At 44.6% G+C, this 20615-nt stretch overlaps 1 protein-coding gene across 2 annotated transcripts in view; it reads right to left on the reverse strand.

Annotated features, from left to right (window-relative positions):
* Positions 1-20615, reverse strand: part of LOC139759825 (uncharacterized) — a 155291-nt gene that overhangs the window by 111549 nt on the left and 23127 nt on the right. The window contains exon 1 of one of the 2 annotated variants that reach the window (XM_071682314.1): positions 14824-15383. The exons of the other annotated variant lie outside the window; for it this stretch is intronic. Coding sequence (XP_071538415.1) covers positions 14824-14853 — 30 coding nt within the window. The 5' untranslated portion in view covers positions 14854-15383. Of the gene's footprint in view, positions 1-14823; positions 15384-20615 lie in introns of those variants that run through there. 2 annotated transcript variants of the gene reach the window in all.

Below are 20615 nucleotides of genomic sequence, written 5' to 3' on the forward strand. Positions count from 1 at the left end.
TAAAGCCGATATAGCCAAGTAATCTATGGTGAATGGAATTCATGACACATGCAACGTATCTTTCTGTACACAAACACGCGGCCTCCACTTGCATATGATCACACGTCGAGCAATGTCTCCTATGACCAAGCTGCATGATCGTCAATGGACGAGGACCTTCTTGTTCCACAGAAGACATTCATTTCCCTGCTCCGGCGTGGAATGCAGGCCCATAAGAACCACATAGAAGGGGTCGAAGGATAGCATAATAATGCATCTACACTCGGAGAGAGAGAGAGAGAGAGAGAGAGAGAGAGAGAGAGAGAGAGAGAGAGAGAGAGAGAGAGAGAGAGAGAGAGAGAGTGAAGGAATGTTAGTGTTAGCGTGAGGAGGTCGTCCAGGTGGTAGCAGCAACACTAGCAGTCTAGGCTCGTACAGTGCTACAGAGTTATTAATATCCCAGTTTGGGCAGCGCGTCACCGCCACCTTGTGACTGCCATGCTTAACCTTTACATGGGCTTCCTAGTACCCTTATACCTACCTGTGTGGCCCATGTGTCCCACTCTACATCTAGGTACTACCCTAAACCTACACTGCACCCAGATGGCGCAAGAGGAGGCCATGTCCCTGACAGCAGGTCCTTCAGTGTAAGGTGCCAGACACCATCTGCCCAGGATGAGGCTGAGATGCAAGACACCACCTGCCCAGGGGAAGGATGGGTGAGGTGATGGATATCACCTGCTGAAGGGAGTGACGGGTGGGCTAGTTGTGTGGTGTGGTGTGCCTCCGCTGTGGTGTAGTTTTTCTGTGTGACGCGATAGTCCGCACACGGTACGCAAAGCAGATCGCCGTAACGTTTGATGTCCCCCGGTGATGATAATGAGCAGCTTAACCTAATGCCGTCCGCAACACCAGGAGCCCCTCTACCCCTGCTATTCCACCGCTAATCCCTCGGGACCCACCAGGTACGCCGAGCAGCCGACCAGCGCCTGAATGACGAGCCTTCTTGCTCGGTAACACCGTACTCCCGCCGGAGATCACAGTCGTCATAATGACGCAGTCCTCTGATTGGGTAACCTCTAACCTTCGCTAGATAGTAGCCTTCTGATTGCTAATCTGTAACCATCACCATACGGCAGGCCCTCTGATGGATTAATCTTCCATCGTCATCTAATGGTATTACTCAGACTGCTGTATCTGTTCCCATGATCTCATAGTAGCCCTCTGACTGGTTAATCAATAACCACCATCCAATAGTATCCTTCTGACTGAGTAACCTGTAACCATTACGTAACAGCAGCTCCTTAATTGGTTAATCCGTAACCAACATTTAATAGTACCTCTTCAGTAGCTTAATCTGCCATCGTCATCACATAAGAGCCCTCTGACCAACCAACAGTCAACCACTATCAAACAAAAGTTTCATGATTGGCCAGCCTGCGGCTTTTAACTGATAGCAGCTCTCCGATTGGTTATTCTCTAACCGTCATCAAAGAACAAGTTTCTCATTGGATGAAACCAAACGTATGGAGGGAGTTAAACGAACATCGCGCCACCGTCAATAATTATAATCACTCACTTCACTTCGAGAAACAAGAAGACTGTAATTGAATTACCATCACTAATTTACAATCCGGCTGGTCATGTACGGCAGTAAACTTGTCTAATTAGCTCACGATGCACCTAGCTCCATGATGCTAATATATGCACCTGTGTTCTAATTACCCGGCCGACGATAACAGCAATTTAGCAACGTGTCCGCTGCGAGGGGACAAGTTGGTCGCAGTGTTGAAAGGCTCTCCATGATTTCATTTCTTTCTTCTTCTTGTTATAAGTTCTTTTCATGAACTAATTTTCTTGTGAAAAGTTTTTCTCCTTAAGTTCCTAGGTTCTTCCTGTAATAAGTCTTCCACGCCAAAAGTGGTTCGTTACAATTCATTTCATACCTGTAATTATGTGCTCTGTCGAAATGCTCATTTCTTTTCCCAGACAAAAGTTTTCATGATCTTTAAGTTCACCTCGGTGATACAAGACCATCCTAAGTCCTTGCTATAAGTTATCTCCTCATCAAAAGTTCTTCTCTCTCTTCTATGGTCTTGTCACATCCCCAAAGTTCACATTGTTATTCTTCAAAAGAATATGAAGAGTCCTGATAAGTTCTTGTCGCCAGTTTATTTCCATTCTCTAAGTTCTTGCTATAAGTTCGTGTTGTTGTCCTAAGTTCTTGTTCCTGATATAAGTTCACTCTGATCCAAGACCGACTCCTCTCCGACACCCAGTGCAGCCATGAACTGAGTGGGTAAATGCGTTTTCAAAAATACAGGAAGACTTCAATAAACTCAGCTGGCGTGCGTATTTGTGCGCGTCGCTCCGCTCGCGAACGAATTCTACCAACGATCGAACCTTGCCGACGGACGAACTCGCGCGACAAGCAAACCCTGCCGATTAACAAACCCTGCCGACGACCAAACCTTGCCGAAGAGCGAACCCTGCCATGATGTGAACACTGCCGACGAGGGCTCCCCTGCCTACGACCGCCTCTTACCAACAAGGTCAGATGCACCTGAGCATATCATTCATTTCTGACTTTCCATAAAAGTCTTTATACAAAAAATTATTCCCAAGAGCCGTAATGGCGTGAGCTTACGGTATATGACAACCTCTGACTTCTAATACTGTGAACTTATAACACAGCAACCATGGCTGGTCCCCTGAACTACATTAAGCCTCCAGCGGGCCTTCAGATGGTACTGTCACAATTCATAACGTTCTTCCTGTTCGGTTTGAACGTTAAACCTGTCCTTACTCATATTTCATGATTATCGGAAGATAAGAGGAACAAATGGTTCTTGATCACTCACGAATAATTAAGTCAGGTCTTTCATCAAAATTTTAGTCACTTTTACATATGGTTCGGCAGAGGGATGTTTGGTTCAGTCATGTGCAAGAAACAGGAGACTGTCTGATTGCAGTATTACTGAATGAATAAGTTTCGTGCAACTACGAGATCCAACCATAAAAAAGAATCGTAAAACAACATCGATGGATGGCAGGAGCATCGGGAGATGGAGGATCAGATGATATACTGTCATTGGATCGTTTTTGTTAGGGTTTACGATGCCACTAATGACCGTGTTGACCGTGGACGAACCCACCGCTTCACAACCAAATAAATAAGATAAATGAATAGGAACCGCGAGATATGAATTTTGAAGGCCAGATATCATTTTGACTTTACTGTGATCATTTCTGAGCCAGATCAGTAAACTCGTATCATATTCCAGTCACTGAATCATACTAACCGTTCTAATCCCTGTGATTGTGAACGTGATCCACTCAGTAGAACAGTTCACCGTACATAGTAAAAGTTACTGGACTCCCGCCTGGTTTCATCATGTCGATGAGCCTAAATAAGTAAGGAATCGAATGGAATTGTAATTACTGGAAAGAAAATATAAAACTCACAGGTGAAACTATCTATGTTCTCACAATGAAAAAAATATCTTGATATTAGTAATGAAACTAACTTAAGGAAAGTACAAATGCACGTACGAATAGAAGTGGTGTACAAACGAAGTACAGTTATCTGGTTCACAAATCTAATACAACGGCAATTTCAGTACTACTTGAGACGCCTTTGTGGTCGTGGCTAGCACACGGAGACACCGCTGCTGTGATACAGTGACAGTACAGTGACCATAAAACTTAGATTCAAAAACTATCATCACATTTCACGGGTCAGGATGAACTATCTGTAAATATCCACGTCTGAAACCAGTGACCGGGTGTCCATATATTGTTAACTTGTCTAAAAGATATCGAATATTTTGATGAAATTATCGAACATTAAAAATACTGAACGTTCATCTGTAAACACAACATAATTCCGGAAATGTCCATCATTTGTTTGAAAATATCGAAAACTTTTCTCAAATACAATGAACATTTGCCTGAAAATACAATCACTATTAATCGCTATTAATGGGAAATCATTGAAATTTTGGCTTGACTTACGGAACGTCGAACTTAGTCAACCAACCAACACGTCTGAAGGCCTCAGGTATGTCCCGCATGTTACCTGCCTACGTCCAATACCTGAGTCGAAATATATAATTTTTGAACATTTTTGAACGCAATAGTCTTTGCAACACACAGGCTCGTCAATGTGACTTTAACAAGACTCATCAGCCAAAGTCTTCGTGCAATAAGCCTTTAATATGTCCCACTTCACGTAATGATTCACTCCGTCTCTTGGTATAGGAAGGATGTTTACTCAGAGACGTAACAAAATCTTACATACCGTAGTTATAACGTCCCAGACAACATGGCCCAAACAACATTATGTTCCACACAACTTACCGCAGACACCACACACACACACACACACACACACACACACACACACACACACACCAGTATGGCTTCAGAGCAGACAAAACATACAGAAACAGCGCTGGAAGAACAGACAACAAAAACAGGCAGAAAAAATATAGTTCTGAGAAGCGCAAGTCAGTCAAGTTCCTGACCCAGTTCCAGGCCCATCCCAGTGATCTGATCCAACATGAGATGCCCACCCCGACACACCCCAGAGACCAACCTCAGATAATCAATATTACCAGCCCCAAGTACCCCAGAGACCATCCCTGAACACCCCCAGGGAGAAGGTCCTACCCGTAGGACGCCAGTCATGTGACCACCAGTACAAGTAACCATGACCAGCAACACTAGTGACACGACCAGTATTACAGGTAGCACGACTATCAGCACAGGTAACAAGCCCAGTAACACCTGTAATACGACCGTTTAACAGGTTACATCACTAGTAGTACAGGTAACATGACCAATAGCAATTGGAACAGGACTAGTACCGCCTTTATTAGTATTACCACAGTAACACCAGTAACAGCCATTAGCACCACAAGTAACAGCCATTAGCACCACCAGTAACAGCCATTAGCACCGATAACAGAAGGTAACACCAGTAACAAAACCAGTAGCATACATAACACTGTTACCACGTGTAACGCACACAGTGCAGCCAGAAACAATGGAACACGGAGCAGTAACACTAGTAACGAACCAGTAGCATCAGTGAGACTTACATCGGTAAAGGAAGCAGTAGCACCAAGTAACAGGAGGAGTAGTAGTTACAACAGTCTAAGTAACAGGAGCAGGTATAGGAGCAGGAGCAGTAGCAATGTGAACCTGAAGGTCAAGTGTAACATGACCAAAACTCGACCGGAAGTCTGAAAAGGACGAGCCCAGCAGCGGACCTCGTTACTACGACTTCCAGACCCCGCTCTAGTGGCCCCTGTAAGGTCCCCAAGTCTCGTTAATGCTTCTGGGACCTCCTAAACCTCGATACTTCGATTTTTGCAAAGTCCCAAACTTCGTTATCATGAAATCTAGGCTCAAACTTCCAGAAACACGGTACTATGAATTATAATCGTCCCAAACTTCATCAATGCGAGCTTTAAAAGTTCCCTAACTTCTCTACAGTGACATCAGTTGATCTGAGAGTTCGTGAATCTATTCATACGTAGCCTGAATGCCTAGTTCTTTTAAAGCCCACAAACATCTCCACACCGTCCTGAGACTTGACGAACCTTGTACCAAAAAAAATTCCCAGCCTCACTACAGCGATCACTGATCATTCCTGACATTCAGTCAGCCCACCGCCCTGCCTGTGTCCCAGACCCTGCCTGTGTGTCCCAGACCCTGCCTGTGTCCTAGACCCTGCCTGTGTGTCCCAGACCCTGCCTGTGTCCCAGACCCTGCTTGTGCGTCCCAGACCCTGCCTGTGTGTCCCAGGCCCTGCCTGTGTGTCCCAGACCCTGCCTGTGTGTCCCAGACCCTGCCTGAGTGTCCCAGGCCCTGCCTGTGTGTCCCAGACCCTGCCTGTGTGTCCCAGACCCTGCCTGTGTCCCAGACCCTGCCTGTGTGTCCCAGACCCTGCCTGTCTCCCAGACCCTGCCTGTGTGTCCCAGACCCTGCCTGTGTCCCAGACCCTGCTTGTGTGTCCCAGACCCTGCCTGTGTGTCCCAGGCCCTGCCTGTGTGTCCCAGACCCTGCCTGTGTGTCCCAGACCCTGCCTGTGTCCCAGACCCTGCCTGTGTGTCCCAGGCCCTGCCTGTGTCCCAGATTTAGCCTGTGTCCCAGACCCTGCCTGTGTCCCAGACCCTGCCTGTGTGTCCCAGGCCCTGCCTGTGTCCCAGACCTAGCCTGTGTCCCAGACCCGCAGTTCCTGCAGACATCCTGGTCTCCGTGTCGTTACGACGGCCTCACGTACGTACCTGACCCTCTGATGACTCCAACATGACTCACCTTTGACCTGAGTTGTCACCACCTCATCCCTCACTACTGCATTATCTTGTACTCATGACCTTAATCAGTGACCTTATGAAAATACAAAAAAAAATCTATTCCAATAATCAAATTAGCAAATCCGCATGTATATTTTTTCGATCATTCTTCGGTGCATTATAATGCTATAGTATTATACCGCCAGTGATTCAATGACGGTGTTCAACAATGTAAACTCCAGGTCCCTTAGTGACGTGTGGGCCTCACCAGCGGGTGGAACTGGAAACAAACCCTGCTAGCAGGGTTTACTGTCTCTCGTGGAATTATAATGCAACGCCACTCTGTCATTAATGCTTAGATTTTCTGTATTTTACGTGTGCTGAGAGCTTTAGTGCAAAATGTTACGTGGGGCAGCGCGGCGCGGTACATGCGGACTACGGTAGCGTGGCCTTCACTACGGAAACCTGTTACACTGACCCTCATCTAAATGAAAAGTTACCCAGATTCTCGTTAAGCCAGAGATTACGGTATTTCGATGTGTATCAAAACCTACAATATATCCATGATTTACATAGAGTTATACGTACTGCATAGACCGGCCAGAGGGGCGTTTATAGGGTGCTGAGACGACAGAACCCGTTTGGCGGGACTTCCGTTGCTTTGCGGGGTGGGGCCGTGTGAGCAACTGAATCCTACAGTATGTCACATTGTTTACTTTGCCAAATGCCTGGCACCATGTCCTCGTCCATCATAGCACTACACACCACATCTGTACTGACAAATCGTAGGTGAACTAATACGTTTATATCGCTGTATACTACAAGCGTAGTGTGGCGCTTTGGGTTCCTGACCGTGACGCATTCACGGGCCAACCAGGGTCAAGCACATAGGTTCGAATCTTGGTAACGACAGTCCGTCCACAGTCAACCCAGCTGTTGATCCAAGGGTACCTAGCTCAGGCTAGAGCTGCCCGCCGTCTCAGCTATCATAAAGCGAATAAAAATCATACATTAAAGTCAAGCAGTTCGGACTTTACAGTAACTCCTTTGAGCACGACGTTAAGACTCTTGGGTATGACGGCGTCAGGTCAGGTCAGAAGGTCACGCCACCATACCCAAGGCTTGTATGGTCGTGTTTTAGAGTCGTATCGTCATATTCAGAAAAACTGAAAGCCAGGTCAAGGATGGTGATGGAAACTGGAAAGACATTTAGCTTTACCTTCGTCACCTTATACGCGGGCCACAAGCGCCCCTTCAGGAGGCTTTCTTATCGGTACAGCCTTATACATAGGTCACGATTGCAACTGAGGGACATTACCTGATGCAGCTGATTTAACTCCACCTGTGTCCTGGTGGGTGTGTGGCTAGGGTGGCGAATGAGGGGAAAATATATTGGATCATTGGTCGTACAAGAAACCATTGGTAAATTTCAAGGCGAGAATGTCAAGACCTAAGATCATATCTCCTTCTGCCAACATTATGAATTATTACACAAACAAGTCCTTCTTCCTCCTCTTCTTCTTCCTCTTCTTATCACTTGGTCTCTACCTAACCTGAGCTCTTGCTGCAACACACTTCACTTTCTGAAGCTATAACGATTCGTTTAAAAGTACGGAGAGTATGTCTGGCTTGGAACAATGACGTTAAAACGGTCAAATTCTGTAAATATCAAGATAACCTAGGACGATCTAGTCTCAGAAAAACCTCCGCCATATCTGCCACCAAACCTTCAGCTCGATATTTCGTAACTAAACTTGTTTTTTTCCACCTGCTAAACAAGCAAGGTGGCGCCCAGCTGATTACATGGCCGACTGTGGTACGTACGTCTCTATAGATTTGATGTCGATGGTTGACCAAACGCTACCAGCTGAGGAGGTGATGGTTCCTGCCTCAGGTGGAGGTGCAACTGCTTACGTCCTTCAGCACAACGGTACGTTCCATGATCGCGAGGGTACGACCCATGAGTACGAGGGTACGACCCATGAGCACGACGGCACGACACACGTCATGATGGTGCAACCGTTACATCCCGACGACTCAACCCTTGAGTACTACGGATAGTCCGACCTTCAAGCAAATCCTTAAAGGCTAGGTCAAAGGTCACACTACCACACCCGAGTCGTCCTTCTCAAGATCCATACCGTTGTGTTCAAGGGTCGCGTTGCCGTGCTCGAGGGATCACGATATCAGTAGTCACACACCCATGGGGAAATTACATTTCAACCTTGTCTTCAGTTCTCTGCAGTAAGTTGCCAGAGGTACACGGATCTCCCCAGCACCAGACGTGGTCATGGTCTGTGTAACGATGAAAAAAAGAAGACAGCCTTGTCCTGGGAAGATCACAGGGATGATAGACGATGTCGGCCGAGGCCAGAATCAACCGTTTATGCATTTGTTTCGTGTTTCATCTCGCCATCTTTCCTGGAGATGAGTCAACACCCCCACCCCTCTCTCTCTCTCTCTCTCTCTCTCTCTCTCTCTCTCTCTCTCTCTCTCTCTCTCTCTCTCTCTCTCTCTCTCTCTCTCTCTCTCAAACACACACACACTTACAAGAAGCACATCAACAGGATAACCCTATCAAGCCAATCAATGAGTAGTATGGTTATGAGAACTCTCCCAACGAGAGACAGAAAGCTAAAGATGAAAGTGCTTAACGTTTACAAAAGAAGCAAAATTGTGTATTGTTGCGTTATATGTTCAACAGTGTAACGTATCAAAATATACAATATAAACAAGATCCAGAAGCACTTCACGTGCAAATCTGGTGGTCACAAGGGGCTGAAAGAACTCGAAATTTGCTGCCTAAAAAGAGGGTAAATATACAAGGTAATACATGTACGGCAGCGGAAAAAAAGACATTAAAATAACGTTTTCAATCTGAAAGCCTCTCAGCAGGGAAGGTACAGAACTATTAAGTGTGTAGCGGCATCTGGGAATATACAAGAATGATCTCAGACAAAAATAAACGCAAGTTAAACAAAGAAGTAAAGAAGACTACTTAGTAGAATACCACCGAAAATAAGAAACATACACAGAGCAACAACAGAAGCATTTAAACCTACATATATGGTTAACGTCAGCCTCGGGTTTTTCCATCCATGAAAGATGCTGGTGACTGAGAGAAATGGTTTAATGGTACGGCATCATATGTAACCTTCCCTGCCAACCGTGCAAAATCATCCAAAGACGTCTCTCTCATAGAATACTCAACAAACTTATGGCTCTGTAATTTCAAAACTCACCCTTATCCCCTTTGCCTTTGTACAATGGTACTATGCATGCATTCCGCCAATCCTCAGGCACTTCATAGTCTAACTCAATACGTTCTTCCATGTATATACCAAGAATCCTTTCAGATATTTGTTTATATTCATCATTCACATTCATTCTGCACTATCATTTACTTCCAAAGATACTTATGAAAGTATTCTTCATCCTAGTAATCTTATGTCTCCTCTACGTGGCTTTCACACTTATCAGATTATATCTATTCTCTCCGTCACTTATCCTCTGGTCTAGCCATACATGAAGGGACTCTGTAAACCTCAGCTGAGGGCAGAGTTAAAGTCCTCAGCTGGGCCAGTGAGACAGTAAGCAGCTATCATACTTCACCCACACTCTCAGCTATTTAGCCTCGTTAAGGACCTCACAACGACCTAGCCCGTAGGGTAAACTGATTCGTCAATTACATGTTGGTGGTCTAAAGTGGTGCTTAAATATTACACTACACCTCTTCTCTCTCTCGCTCTCTTTGGTAAGTACAACGCGTTAGCCTTGCCTTATGGTAAATCTAACCGCAAGTACTCGCAGGTAAGTAGGAACACTCTCTTTCTCCACATTTGGCCGTTAGAGCCAGGTTACTGCATTAAGATGAATGTCGTTACTGACCACAATACCGAGTTTTTTGTTTTTCCACCAGTCCTCGACGTAAACAGATACGCAAACCTCCACTGCTGCTGCTTCACTTGACAGCTACATCACTTGGCTCTTCCTCACCTTACAGTATTCAACTACTTTTAAATCTTCGAGCAACGCAACCTCCGGCATCAGAAAGTAACTGCCGTCTGGCCTATAATACAACTGTAATAAACAAACTCCTGTAAACTTTAACACTTACTGTCACAATCATCAGTCATGTAAATGGTTTGCAATTATCCAATTCCCCGCCATTAGCATTCTCTGTGGTCCTTGTGGCTGCAGATAATTCGACGAGGGATGCTGTGTGTTGTGCTGTTGTGACGTCTGAGATATGTTAGTTGAGCCATTGTGTTGGGAAGGCCGCGTATGGTCCCCGACCTTCTCCAGGCCATAGTGCCGTGCTCAGGAAATTTGTTTGTGGTTGGTTTCGCGACGATTAGACGAAGCATCGTTTAGAGCAGGATGGTGTCTGGCTTACGACCACACGTATGTTTAAAGTTACTTTACGGTAACATCGAGAATTAGGATTTGTGTGAATATTTTGCTTGAAGCAAGTTACCCTCCGGAATGAGACAGGTTTTGGCTTAATGCACCTTCTCAACTATGGCTAATCATCGTACACTAGCATGTAGTCTAACTACTGGTGGTATAATTCAGCAGATGTGGCACACTGTGGGACGCCTGGGATGTAGAGCGATGTTTAGCTAGAAATTTGGAGCAGTGGAAAGTGGTATGTGGATTGCTCTGATACCTGAGCTACAAAGATCGTGCAGGTTAAGAGGGTTCGTCCTTGTGACACTTGTGACGGTCACTTATAACTGGGGAGGCCACAGTTGTGTCCCAGCGTCATAAGGTGTTGGTGAACGAGATCTTGTATAACTCTTCGAAGTAATTATGGAAAAAAGTGTAATGATAGACAGTGGACAGGCCTTACATCAAAATACTTCCGCTCGATGAGAGACGTGAATATATCCGAACAATGAAATATGAAACTTAAGAAGGGAGTTGCGAAGCCATTTGTGTCTGTGTAGTACAAGATGAGGAACAAATAACACGACGGAAATTGAAAATGACAATCGATATAACCAGACGAGTCCAGCTTACACTGCATTTGTGTGGAATGATGAACATCTGTCCTTCACTTTATTCTGTAAATAAAAATACGTACATATAAACGAGATAGAAAAGCTAAAAGGTATCGATGGATGAACTCTGCTTTACTTTTGATAGATTTTCGATGGATTCAGTGTCGAGAAAGATAAGGGAGCTATATCATTTTTCAAATGATATGTGCTAGTTTTAATGTTACATAAGAATACGTGTATACTCACTTATTTGGTAAATACAGTTAGGGTCTTCTAAACACAGTGAAGTCTCAACTGTTTGTGTGTGTGTCTGCAATCATCAATTTGTAGGTGATGGGGAGGGAGCACTAGTGCGAGTGCGTTTGCAAGAGATTCTTTACCGGATGTAACTAGACAGTCCTGAACCTTCACCATGAACAGACGGCCAGGCATATATCAACTCACGCTGTTCTCAGTGCGTTATGAACGTTGTGTGGGAGGCTTGATACGCTGACGTGTTGTAGCTAATATGTTGTTGATACAACTAGTTGTTGACAGAGCATCAGTAATTATATGAGGCTTACACGGTAAGATATCGATCCATATCTTACCATATCATCTCATTGTTTTAACGATGAGATGACATGATAAGATGTATTTACAATAAGTTATCATCAAATTAGATGAATATATAAACGTGTCGGTATAAAAAGATGTATATACCGCTAATTGGATGAGGCAGTTTACAGCAGAACCAATTCTGACGTGAGCGATTACAGACCTTAAATTGTTGACATGTTACTCGTATATTGATTGATCAACATCAAAAAGACTAGTAAACTGAAATACTGATACTGACATGGAAGAAACTGAGAAGATCTAATAATGGTATGTCACAGTTTAGAAAAAAATGCAGCTGAAGACCCTACACATACCCCCGGGGAGTAGCAGCATACCCCAGGGGAGCAACATATCCCAAGGGAATAACACATTCCAGGAGATATATACTCCAGGGAAGTAGCATATCCCTTACTACATCAGTTTATCCCAGGAAACAGTGTACCCAAGGGCAGCAACAGCATATCCCAGGGAGGAGAGTACGCAAACATGGGTTTTGCCTCACCGAAGACCATATGGAATGATGATAATAATAATGATAATAATAATGATAATAATAATAGTGATGATAATGATAATGATAATAATAATAATAATAATAATAATAATAATAATAATAATAATAATAATAATAATAACGCTTTACTGAATAAGATACAGGCAGTTGTTCAACATATACAGAAAGTACACACAATGAAGACAGTGTGACTTTAAAAAGGGGAAGAGATTCTAAACAATTCCGACATAAGTGTGTGTGTGTGTGTGTGTGTGTGTGTGTGTGTGTGTGTGTGTATGTGTGTGTGTGTGTACTCCTCAGTGGCGGATGAGGGAGCCAGATCATGGGGATTGGGTGGGTGCCGGATAATGGGGGTGGGGTTCACTGGGTGGCCACTGGTCACGCCACTGGACTGGTTAACTCACTAGTACAAGGACGTTTCCAGGACACCAGGGAGAGGAGCCCCTGGCCGGTGATACACCGTAAACCCCCACCCCACCCCAACTCTCTCTCTCTCTCTCTCTCTCTCTCTCTCTCTCTCTCTCTCTCTCTCTCTCTCTCTCTCTCTCTCTTGGTTAAATAAGGAGACAATCAATGGCTTGTTCTTCATATATTCATATTCAAAACAGGAGGCCCTTACGTCTTCCTCACACCTCCCTTCGTCACTTCGGTGTTCTGTCAGACTTGTTCCCTTTTTATCTCGGCTTACATCGTCCTCCTCGGATACAGGACTCGATCTTCTTATATTTTGTGTCTTCTTTATAAAGTTTTTTCCCTTCCGGAAATCCCATGACGTCACTGCCTTAAAAATCTTTATTTCACTTCTAATGATTGGCGACTAGGGCGTTGTGACGTCACACCATGACTGACCAGTAGAACTTCAACTTGTCCCTGACGTCAAACTCTCAGTGGCCGACAAATTGCAGATCTTTTTTGTTAATCGAAGGATCTTGATGTCGATCATCGAAAAACAGTTGAACGGTCTATATGGATGACGTAGTCGTCACCAGCGTCAACGAAATCGTGTGATGTTATCACAGAAAGACAGTCATTCTTCGTGTGATATCCGAGCGCAGGCAACTGGGGCGCCGCCCGCCTTCGGTTAACCTTTGATATTTACTCGGCTAACGGATCTGTCCGGCCCGCCGCCAGGACAACACCACAGGTGACATTTGATCGTTTTCCACCGGTAAATTTAGCAACTCTATTTATGTTCGTGATATAACAAGGTAGCAAGAACCCCAGGGACATAAAGATCTTAGGTAGATACATAAGCAAGGAATGTGATATCAGTAACAAATTAAAAGTTGGAGTAATGGGTGCGTAGCAAGGGAGGTGGCCCGGTCGCCCATCATGTCTGCTACAGCACCACCTTCCATATCGACCCTCCACTAGCACTGTTCCTTACACACAAGAGCTTCTGGCTATACTTCCAGACGCCTTGTGAGGCAGTAACGTGAGCAACGAGAGCAAAGGTGCCTGGTAATGTTCCTGACAGAGATGGAAGGATGAGGTGAAGAAGGCTTTGGGGTATCGGCGCATGAACATTCCGGATGGTAAGAGCCGTTCGTTGGATAGAAAGAACTTGAGAAGCATGATATACGAGGGGAGATGTGCTGTTAATGGACTGCAACGAGGTATATGAAGCATAGAAGGTAATTCACAGAGTTGCCTACGGGGCTTGGCTGTGCATGGTAATAGTGGTTTCGTAACTTTACACATGACAACTAGAGGCTGGATGTATGCAGATGATGCCATCGTTCGTTTGTTCCTGGTAGTCTCGCGAAAACGGTAAAGACATTATATATATATATATATATATATATATATATATATATATATATATATATATATATATATATATATATATATATATATATGACTAACAAATAAGATACTTTCGAAAAAGAAACAAAAATTTCCGAAAGCTGTCACGTCGTGAGGTGTGGCTTTTGGAGGTGATAACTTCAGGTATGAGAACTCCCACCCACACTGCAAGGTTTGGTTCCCCGTGACTTCCTTTTCATGAGACAGGACCTACAAGCAAACTAGGTTCCCTATAGTCAAGCTCACTTGCTCCTCCCGGGCTCGGCTGTGTGTGTAACGCTCGCCTTGATGACAGCAGCAAACACGTGAACAGAATATTTTTCGTTCTGAAATTCTGAATATTTTTCTTTATAAAGATTTGCCATTTTGCTCCACAAAAATTGGTGTAAAGTAGGTATATGTAGACCTCACTCTGCTGCTGGCGGGGCCAGGGGAGGTAGAAGTGTTCTGTGTCGTCAAGTACACCACCTTCAGGACAGGGTTGGCATTGTGTTGTGTTATCCCCTCATTACACCACTAGCGGGCCAGGAGTGTCAGAAATGTGCTGTGTTGTCAGCTCTCACGTGTCTGACGGGCCTGTTGTGGTAGGGCGGGGGTAGGGGCGGGGTATTGTACTCACCCAGACAAGTATAACGGTAGCTCGTGGCATGATGGTCCGCTGTGGTTGCTGCAGTACGCTTGTCGTCTTCGTGGTGGTTTTGGTCGTGGTGCTGGAGATGATCGTTGCTGGTCGTAACGATAACTCACTCACATCCCTCGCCCACACGTCACTCCCTACGCCTGGGTAATCACACTTCACTTGGACTTATAACTAGCACTTTGGACGGCTGCACAGACTTTTCCTCTCTCACTCGAGACACGAGAAGCGACGTCTGTGACACACTTCACAATATATCACCGGGAGCAGGACAGCCTGTGAGGACTTTCCTCGAAGGGAAACTTCCTGAAGTTAACTTTCCAAGCAGAGTCGCACTACACACACTAGGCAGCGAGAGCCAGGCACTGAACACACCGAAGATGGCTCGCACGGTCCGCTATAACGAGGGCGTTAAAACGGACACTCTGGGCGATTCCAGATGGTGTGATGGGGCGTGAGGACGGTGCGGGCGGCAGTGGGGTGGTGGGCGCCCACTGGTGATCATAGTCCCACCAGGAGACGAGTGGAGACTTGCCTCCTCCCCTGGCGGAGGCTCCAGCACCTCAAGGACAGCCAGAGACCGCTGGCTCAGGCCAGCCCCGTCGAGCATACCCAATACCCACACTCGCCCTAGACGAGAACATCTCGGTGCTTATCATACCAGCGTCAGCAGAAAGGTTGAGAAAATCATGGCAAAGCTTATACTACAAGAGGAGGTCGGCTGGTTTGATACATGAGGTATGGGAGCGGTGTTACAATTGTTACGCTTGGTCGGTGGCCATTGCAAGTAGAGCAGGCCGGAGATGGCGGTAGAGGCGTGGTGAGCCGCCCTAGAGTACAACCCTTCACATGCACGCGACCTTCACCCTTACATACGTGTAACGTAAAGATCACCAGTCCAACTGTCTCCAAAGGTGTGAAAATCCCTTTAGATCTGAAACCCTTTTACAAGATGGCGGATGTCATGCTCAGAATTAAAGTTGAGATTTAAAACTCAGGAGGAAAGAAAGCTGGAAATTACAAGTGTCAGAACACACCTGTTGGGGTCACGTCTACACCTGCAACAGCAACACAACAGAAGCAACACGTACTTATAACTGTATAACTCATTAATCAAACAGAACATGAGAATACCTGCTCTGATCTCAGTCAATTGTACCAGTGATCAAATTGTAAATAATTGTATAGAAAATCATTGAAAAGAATTTTTGTAAAGTTTATACATAAATACAACTACAGCTACACATGTATGTAAACCATACGAAAATTTTCCATGTTTTATGTATCCATTTCATTGACTGTATATCGGCAATTACAAATGTCACTCTCTATGGGAAATACAAGAGCAAACAATTTAATTGTTCATGTTGTCTCACCATCGAGTGATGAGCTAGTGAGAGACCAAGAGACAGAGAGACATACACATACAGAGTTCGATGGAGATAGTTATAACACGATATGAGTGTTACGTGTTCCCGGGGCACGGAGATATTCGCTCTCTATATACCAAACAAATGATTCTTTTGCGGCAAAATCGTTGGCTTCTTCCTTATAACAACTTCAGTACAAAGATGGATTCTTACCTGCTCTGAAATACCTGGTGTCCGGACGCTGGAAACTGAAGAAAACGACAGAATTAAAAAGACAAACCTATATATATATATATATATATAACTTGACAAGTCCTCCCATTGAGAATCTGGAGAGTACACTAGGTGGGTACACCAGTTGAGTACACCTGGAGGGAATACACCAGTTGGGTACACTAGGAGAGTACATACATAAGCAGGTGCACCAGGGGCGTACACCATATACGCATATGGAAACAAAACAATAAACCAAACCATAAAGAAAACGTATTGTCAGTAAGCGATGCAATACTGTGTTGAGAGTGAACCCGGGTTGTGACCCACTGACTGGGTGCTCAGGGCTCTCCGGGGGTGGATCAGGGGAGGAGGGCAGCGCGGGTGCTGGGAAGGGGGTTTAGGTAGAGGGAGGGGGTAGGTCTCACCTTGAAGGGGAAAGTCCCGGGTGTGGTAAAGCAGAGTAGGCGGAGCTTTAGCCTCCCAAGTGGGCGTGGCCTCCCGCCCCCATGTATCACACTCCCCCCCTCCACCCCCATCTGTTACGCTACCTCAGATATAACTATCACCCCAGAGATTACCACCACATAATAGGGCGCCATCTTCCTGGACCACCATCACCCCCAGAGAACACCATTACTTCAGAGGTCGCCAACATCCCCAGATATTACCACCATCTTAAAGATCATCAACCAAGATATAACTACCATCCAGTACATCACCATTAACCCCAGTTATCACTAACACCCCAGAGTTGACCAGAACCTCACAGATCACCCAGCAGCTTTCAGAAATCGGCACCACCCCAGCGATCACCAACACCACAGAAATAACCCTCAGAACCCACCAGTAGCACCCCAGAGATTAATTCTTTAACTTTCGGATCATCGCCGTTAAGTTCACCATCACCCGCTGGTGCCAGTCACCCCAGATATCACCATCACCAGCACGACCAATACGACCCCAGAGAGACAGTAAGGGGGAGGGTGGAGATTCCGCGGCTCCTTGTGGGTACAGTGGTAACCTTAGGCTGGGTACGGTCAGGTTGGTGTTGTCACCTGAACCCTGGTAATTCTGGTACTACTACAACGGTGAGGCTTTGATAACGACGATATAACGTTGATAACGACGATATAACGTTGATAACGACGATATAACGTTGATAACGACGATATAACGTTGATAACGACGATATAACGTTGATAATGACGATATAATGTTGATAATGACGATATAATGTTGATAACGACGATATAACGAAATATGATGGGTAAATATCATCCGTCCCTCAGCAAAAGTCCAAATACTTAGTGATATCAGTAAGTTACACACACACACACACACACACACACACACACACACACACACACACGCACACACACACTCATCGTCCCTAGCCTGTTGCCAAAGTCCCACATTAGGATAATAGTAATGAAGACAAACTGTTTCCTTGCAAACATTACAATAGCTTTCAAGAATGTGGATATGGAAATATTCATCAAGCTGTTCATATCCTACAGAAGTCCAAAACTAGAATACCCACCTAAAGAAGCACACAGAGATAATAGAGAAGGTCTAGAGGAGGGCAAGAAAGATGGTACAAGAAGTAAGGATGCTAAATTGCAGGTAAAGGCCATTTTGGAAGAGAGAAGAGTTAGAGGTGACCCAATCACAGCTTTAAGTTTCTATGATATATAAATATATATATATATATATATATATATATATATATATATATATATATATATATATATATATATATATATATATATATATATATATATGACGTGGACAGCGAACACTTCCTCAATAAGAATAAGGATAGAGCAACCAGAGGACTTAATATTAAACTAAGCGAGAAACGTTAAAAAGACGTAAAGAAGTATTTACATAGTAAAAGAATAACACACGAAAGGGAACAGAATGACTAAGGACATGGTTCTGCAAACAGCTTGCTTAAATTTAAAGATTTCCACGATACTAGAGTTGAGGTTTTGTGGAACGTATGAGGACGAAGGGACTACAAATAAGACTTGAAAATGTGTATGATGTGGAACGCGAGGTCGAGAGATGAGGCCCCACGAGTGTGAAGCTTCCTATCCATACGTATGTCGAGGTTACCTGGGGTAGTACCAGAGATCGCAGGTTACATACTTTACTGTGAAGAGAGTAGAGAGGCGCAAGTACAGGTACGAGGAGAGATATCTGTAAACTGTATCATTGTGTAGGAGCAGACAGATCCAGTCACGCCCCAGAATAGAATTCAATGTACACTGTCTCCATAAATCAAGTCATTTAAACATATCAATCGGACATCTTTCATGGAGTGCGTTGTCAAAGACATCTTGGAGTGTGTTGTAATGAACAACCTCTCCTAGACCGTGTTAACTCCTGCTCTTGTTCCCTCTATGTGGCATTTTTCATACCATTCTCAAGTTTGTATACAGTCTAGGGTTTATTCATTTTTATTTATGGTACTTTTTTGAGATGGGGATCGGGCCTTTTCGAAGTCTTTTTATAAAACGTACATTTTGGTAGATCACTGTTCTTTTTTGTCATGGAGATTGTTTATGGATTTACTGTAGCCATTTTTCTACTCTCACAATGACTCTTTGTTTTAAGAGAAGTCTCAGCTGCCCTCAAGTCAAGGTTCTTTATTGAGAGAAGCCATTTTGTAAGGTAGTGATTTTTCGGTTTTCATCACAGGGTCACATACTGTAATGTAATCCTTCCTCCCCATATCGGTACGTCTTCAGCTCGAAATGGGACTTTCCTTGCCCTTGTCTTAAGGGCGCTGAATGGCGTGAATGTAGGAGAAAAATCATCTTTACATCCATGTAATAACACTGGTCTTTTCTTCCCTCCTTCTACCCGTAACGCTGAGTCTCCAGTGTGGAGTCGTGCTGCTTTAAAGACTGTTCTCCTCTTGTCCAGCCTGGATCCCCGCTGATTTACCTGACCCTGGCTTGTCTGCTAGCACACGTAGCTACGTGAGGGAGTCATTTGGCACACGTAGCCACGTGGAGCGTCCTCTGGCGTGCGTGGCCACGTGTCCGAGCCTTGACCTACCCACCTCCCGGCGGGCCTGTGGTTGACGACGAACTTTTGGTGCGAGGAAAATTACTGCTCTTGTTTCCTCTGTATTATGTTTTTACGTTTATGTTCACACACACACACACACACACACACACACACACACACACACACACACACACACACACACATAGGTGTATATATATATATATATATATATATATATACATATATATATATATATATATATATATATATATATATATATATATATATATATATATATATATATATATATATATATATATATATATATATATAAACACTGCTCTCTCGTTGTGGAAATATTCTTCATATAATTTCCACTTTGTTTCCTCGGGTACGTTGTTGTGTGGTCTGGATGCATTCTTGTCTCTTCCACAGGGATGGTCTATATGGTTACTGTCAGTTCGACTCGGGAACTAAGCTGTGATAAAGTTCATGGCTATACCCTATGGCCAATGGCTGTTGTCACATGCCTGCAGCTCGGTTCGCTTGCTTACGTCTCCTTGTCAGTGTTCTTGAAGGCAACGTCAGCACTGACCAAGAAATAGTTCACCTCCAGTAAAGCTCTCCTGATGTGGTACTGGTGTGATAAGCGAGGCATTGTCAACCCACGAGTCCTATTCACACGTCACTTTCTCAGTGTGTGTGTGTGATTATCTGTCAGTCCGTTTATCTGTTTGTTTGTTTTGTGTGTGTGTGTGTGTGTGTGTGTGTGTGTGTGTGTGTGTGTGTGTGTGTGTGTGTGTGTGTGTGTGTGTATCTCGTGTCACAAAGTGAACAATATCTTTCACACCAGCAAAGAAATTTATATTCATTAACCCTTATTAGTCAGTCAGCTCTTCAGGTGAAACTCCTCAGTCGTGTCCTCAGACATACAAACAGACGTCTAGATGATGCAGTTCCTCCTCTGGCAAGACCTCTATGGAGACCCCTTAACATGTAACACTTCACTCACTGAACCTGTTCTGCTCTCATCATCCTTAACGTCTTCAGCAGCACCGTCGTACCTCCTCATCGGTGACTACAACTCGTCACTCGTCCTACGTATCCATACCACCTCACCAGTTCCCAACCAGGCCACCTTGAACAACTCTGATCCAGACTCATTCCTCA

Source organism: Panulirus ornatus, chromosome 34 (genome assembly GCF_036320965.1).
Source record: "Panulirus ornatus isolate Po-2019 chromosome 34, ASM3632096v1, whole genome shotgun sequence".
In the NCBI taxonomy this organism is placed as follows: Eukaryota; Metazoa; Arthropoda; class Malacostraca; order Decapoda; family Palinuridae; genus Panulirus; species Panulirus ornatus.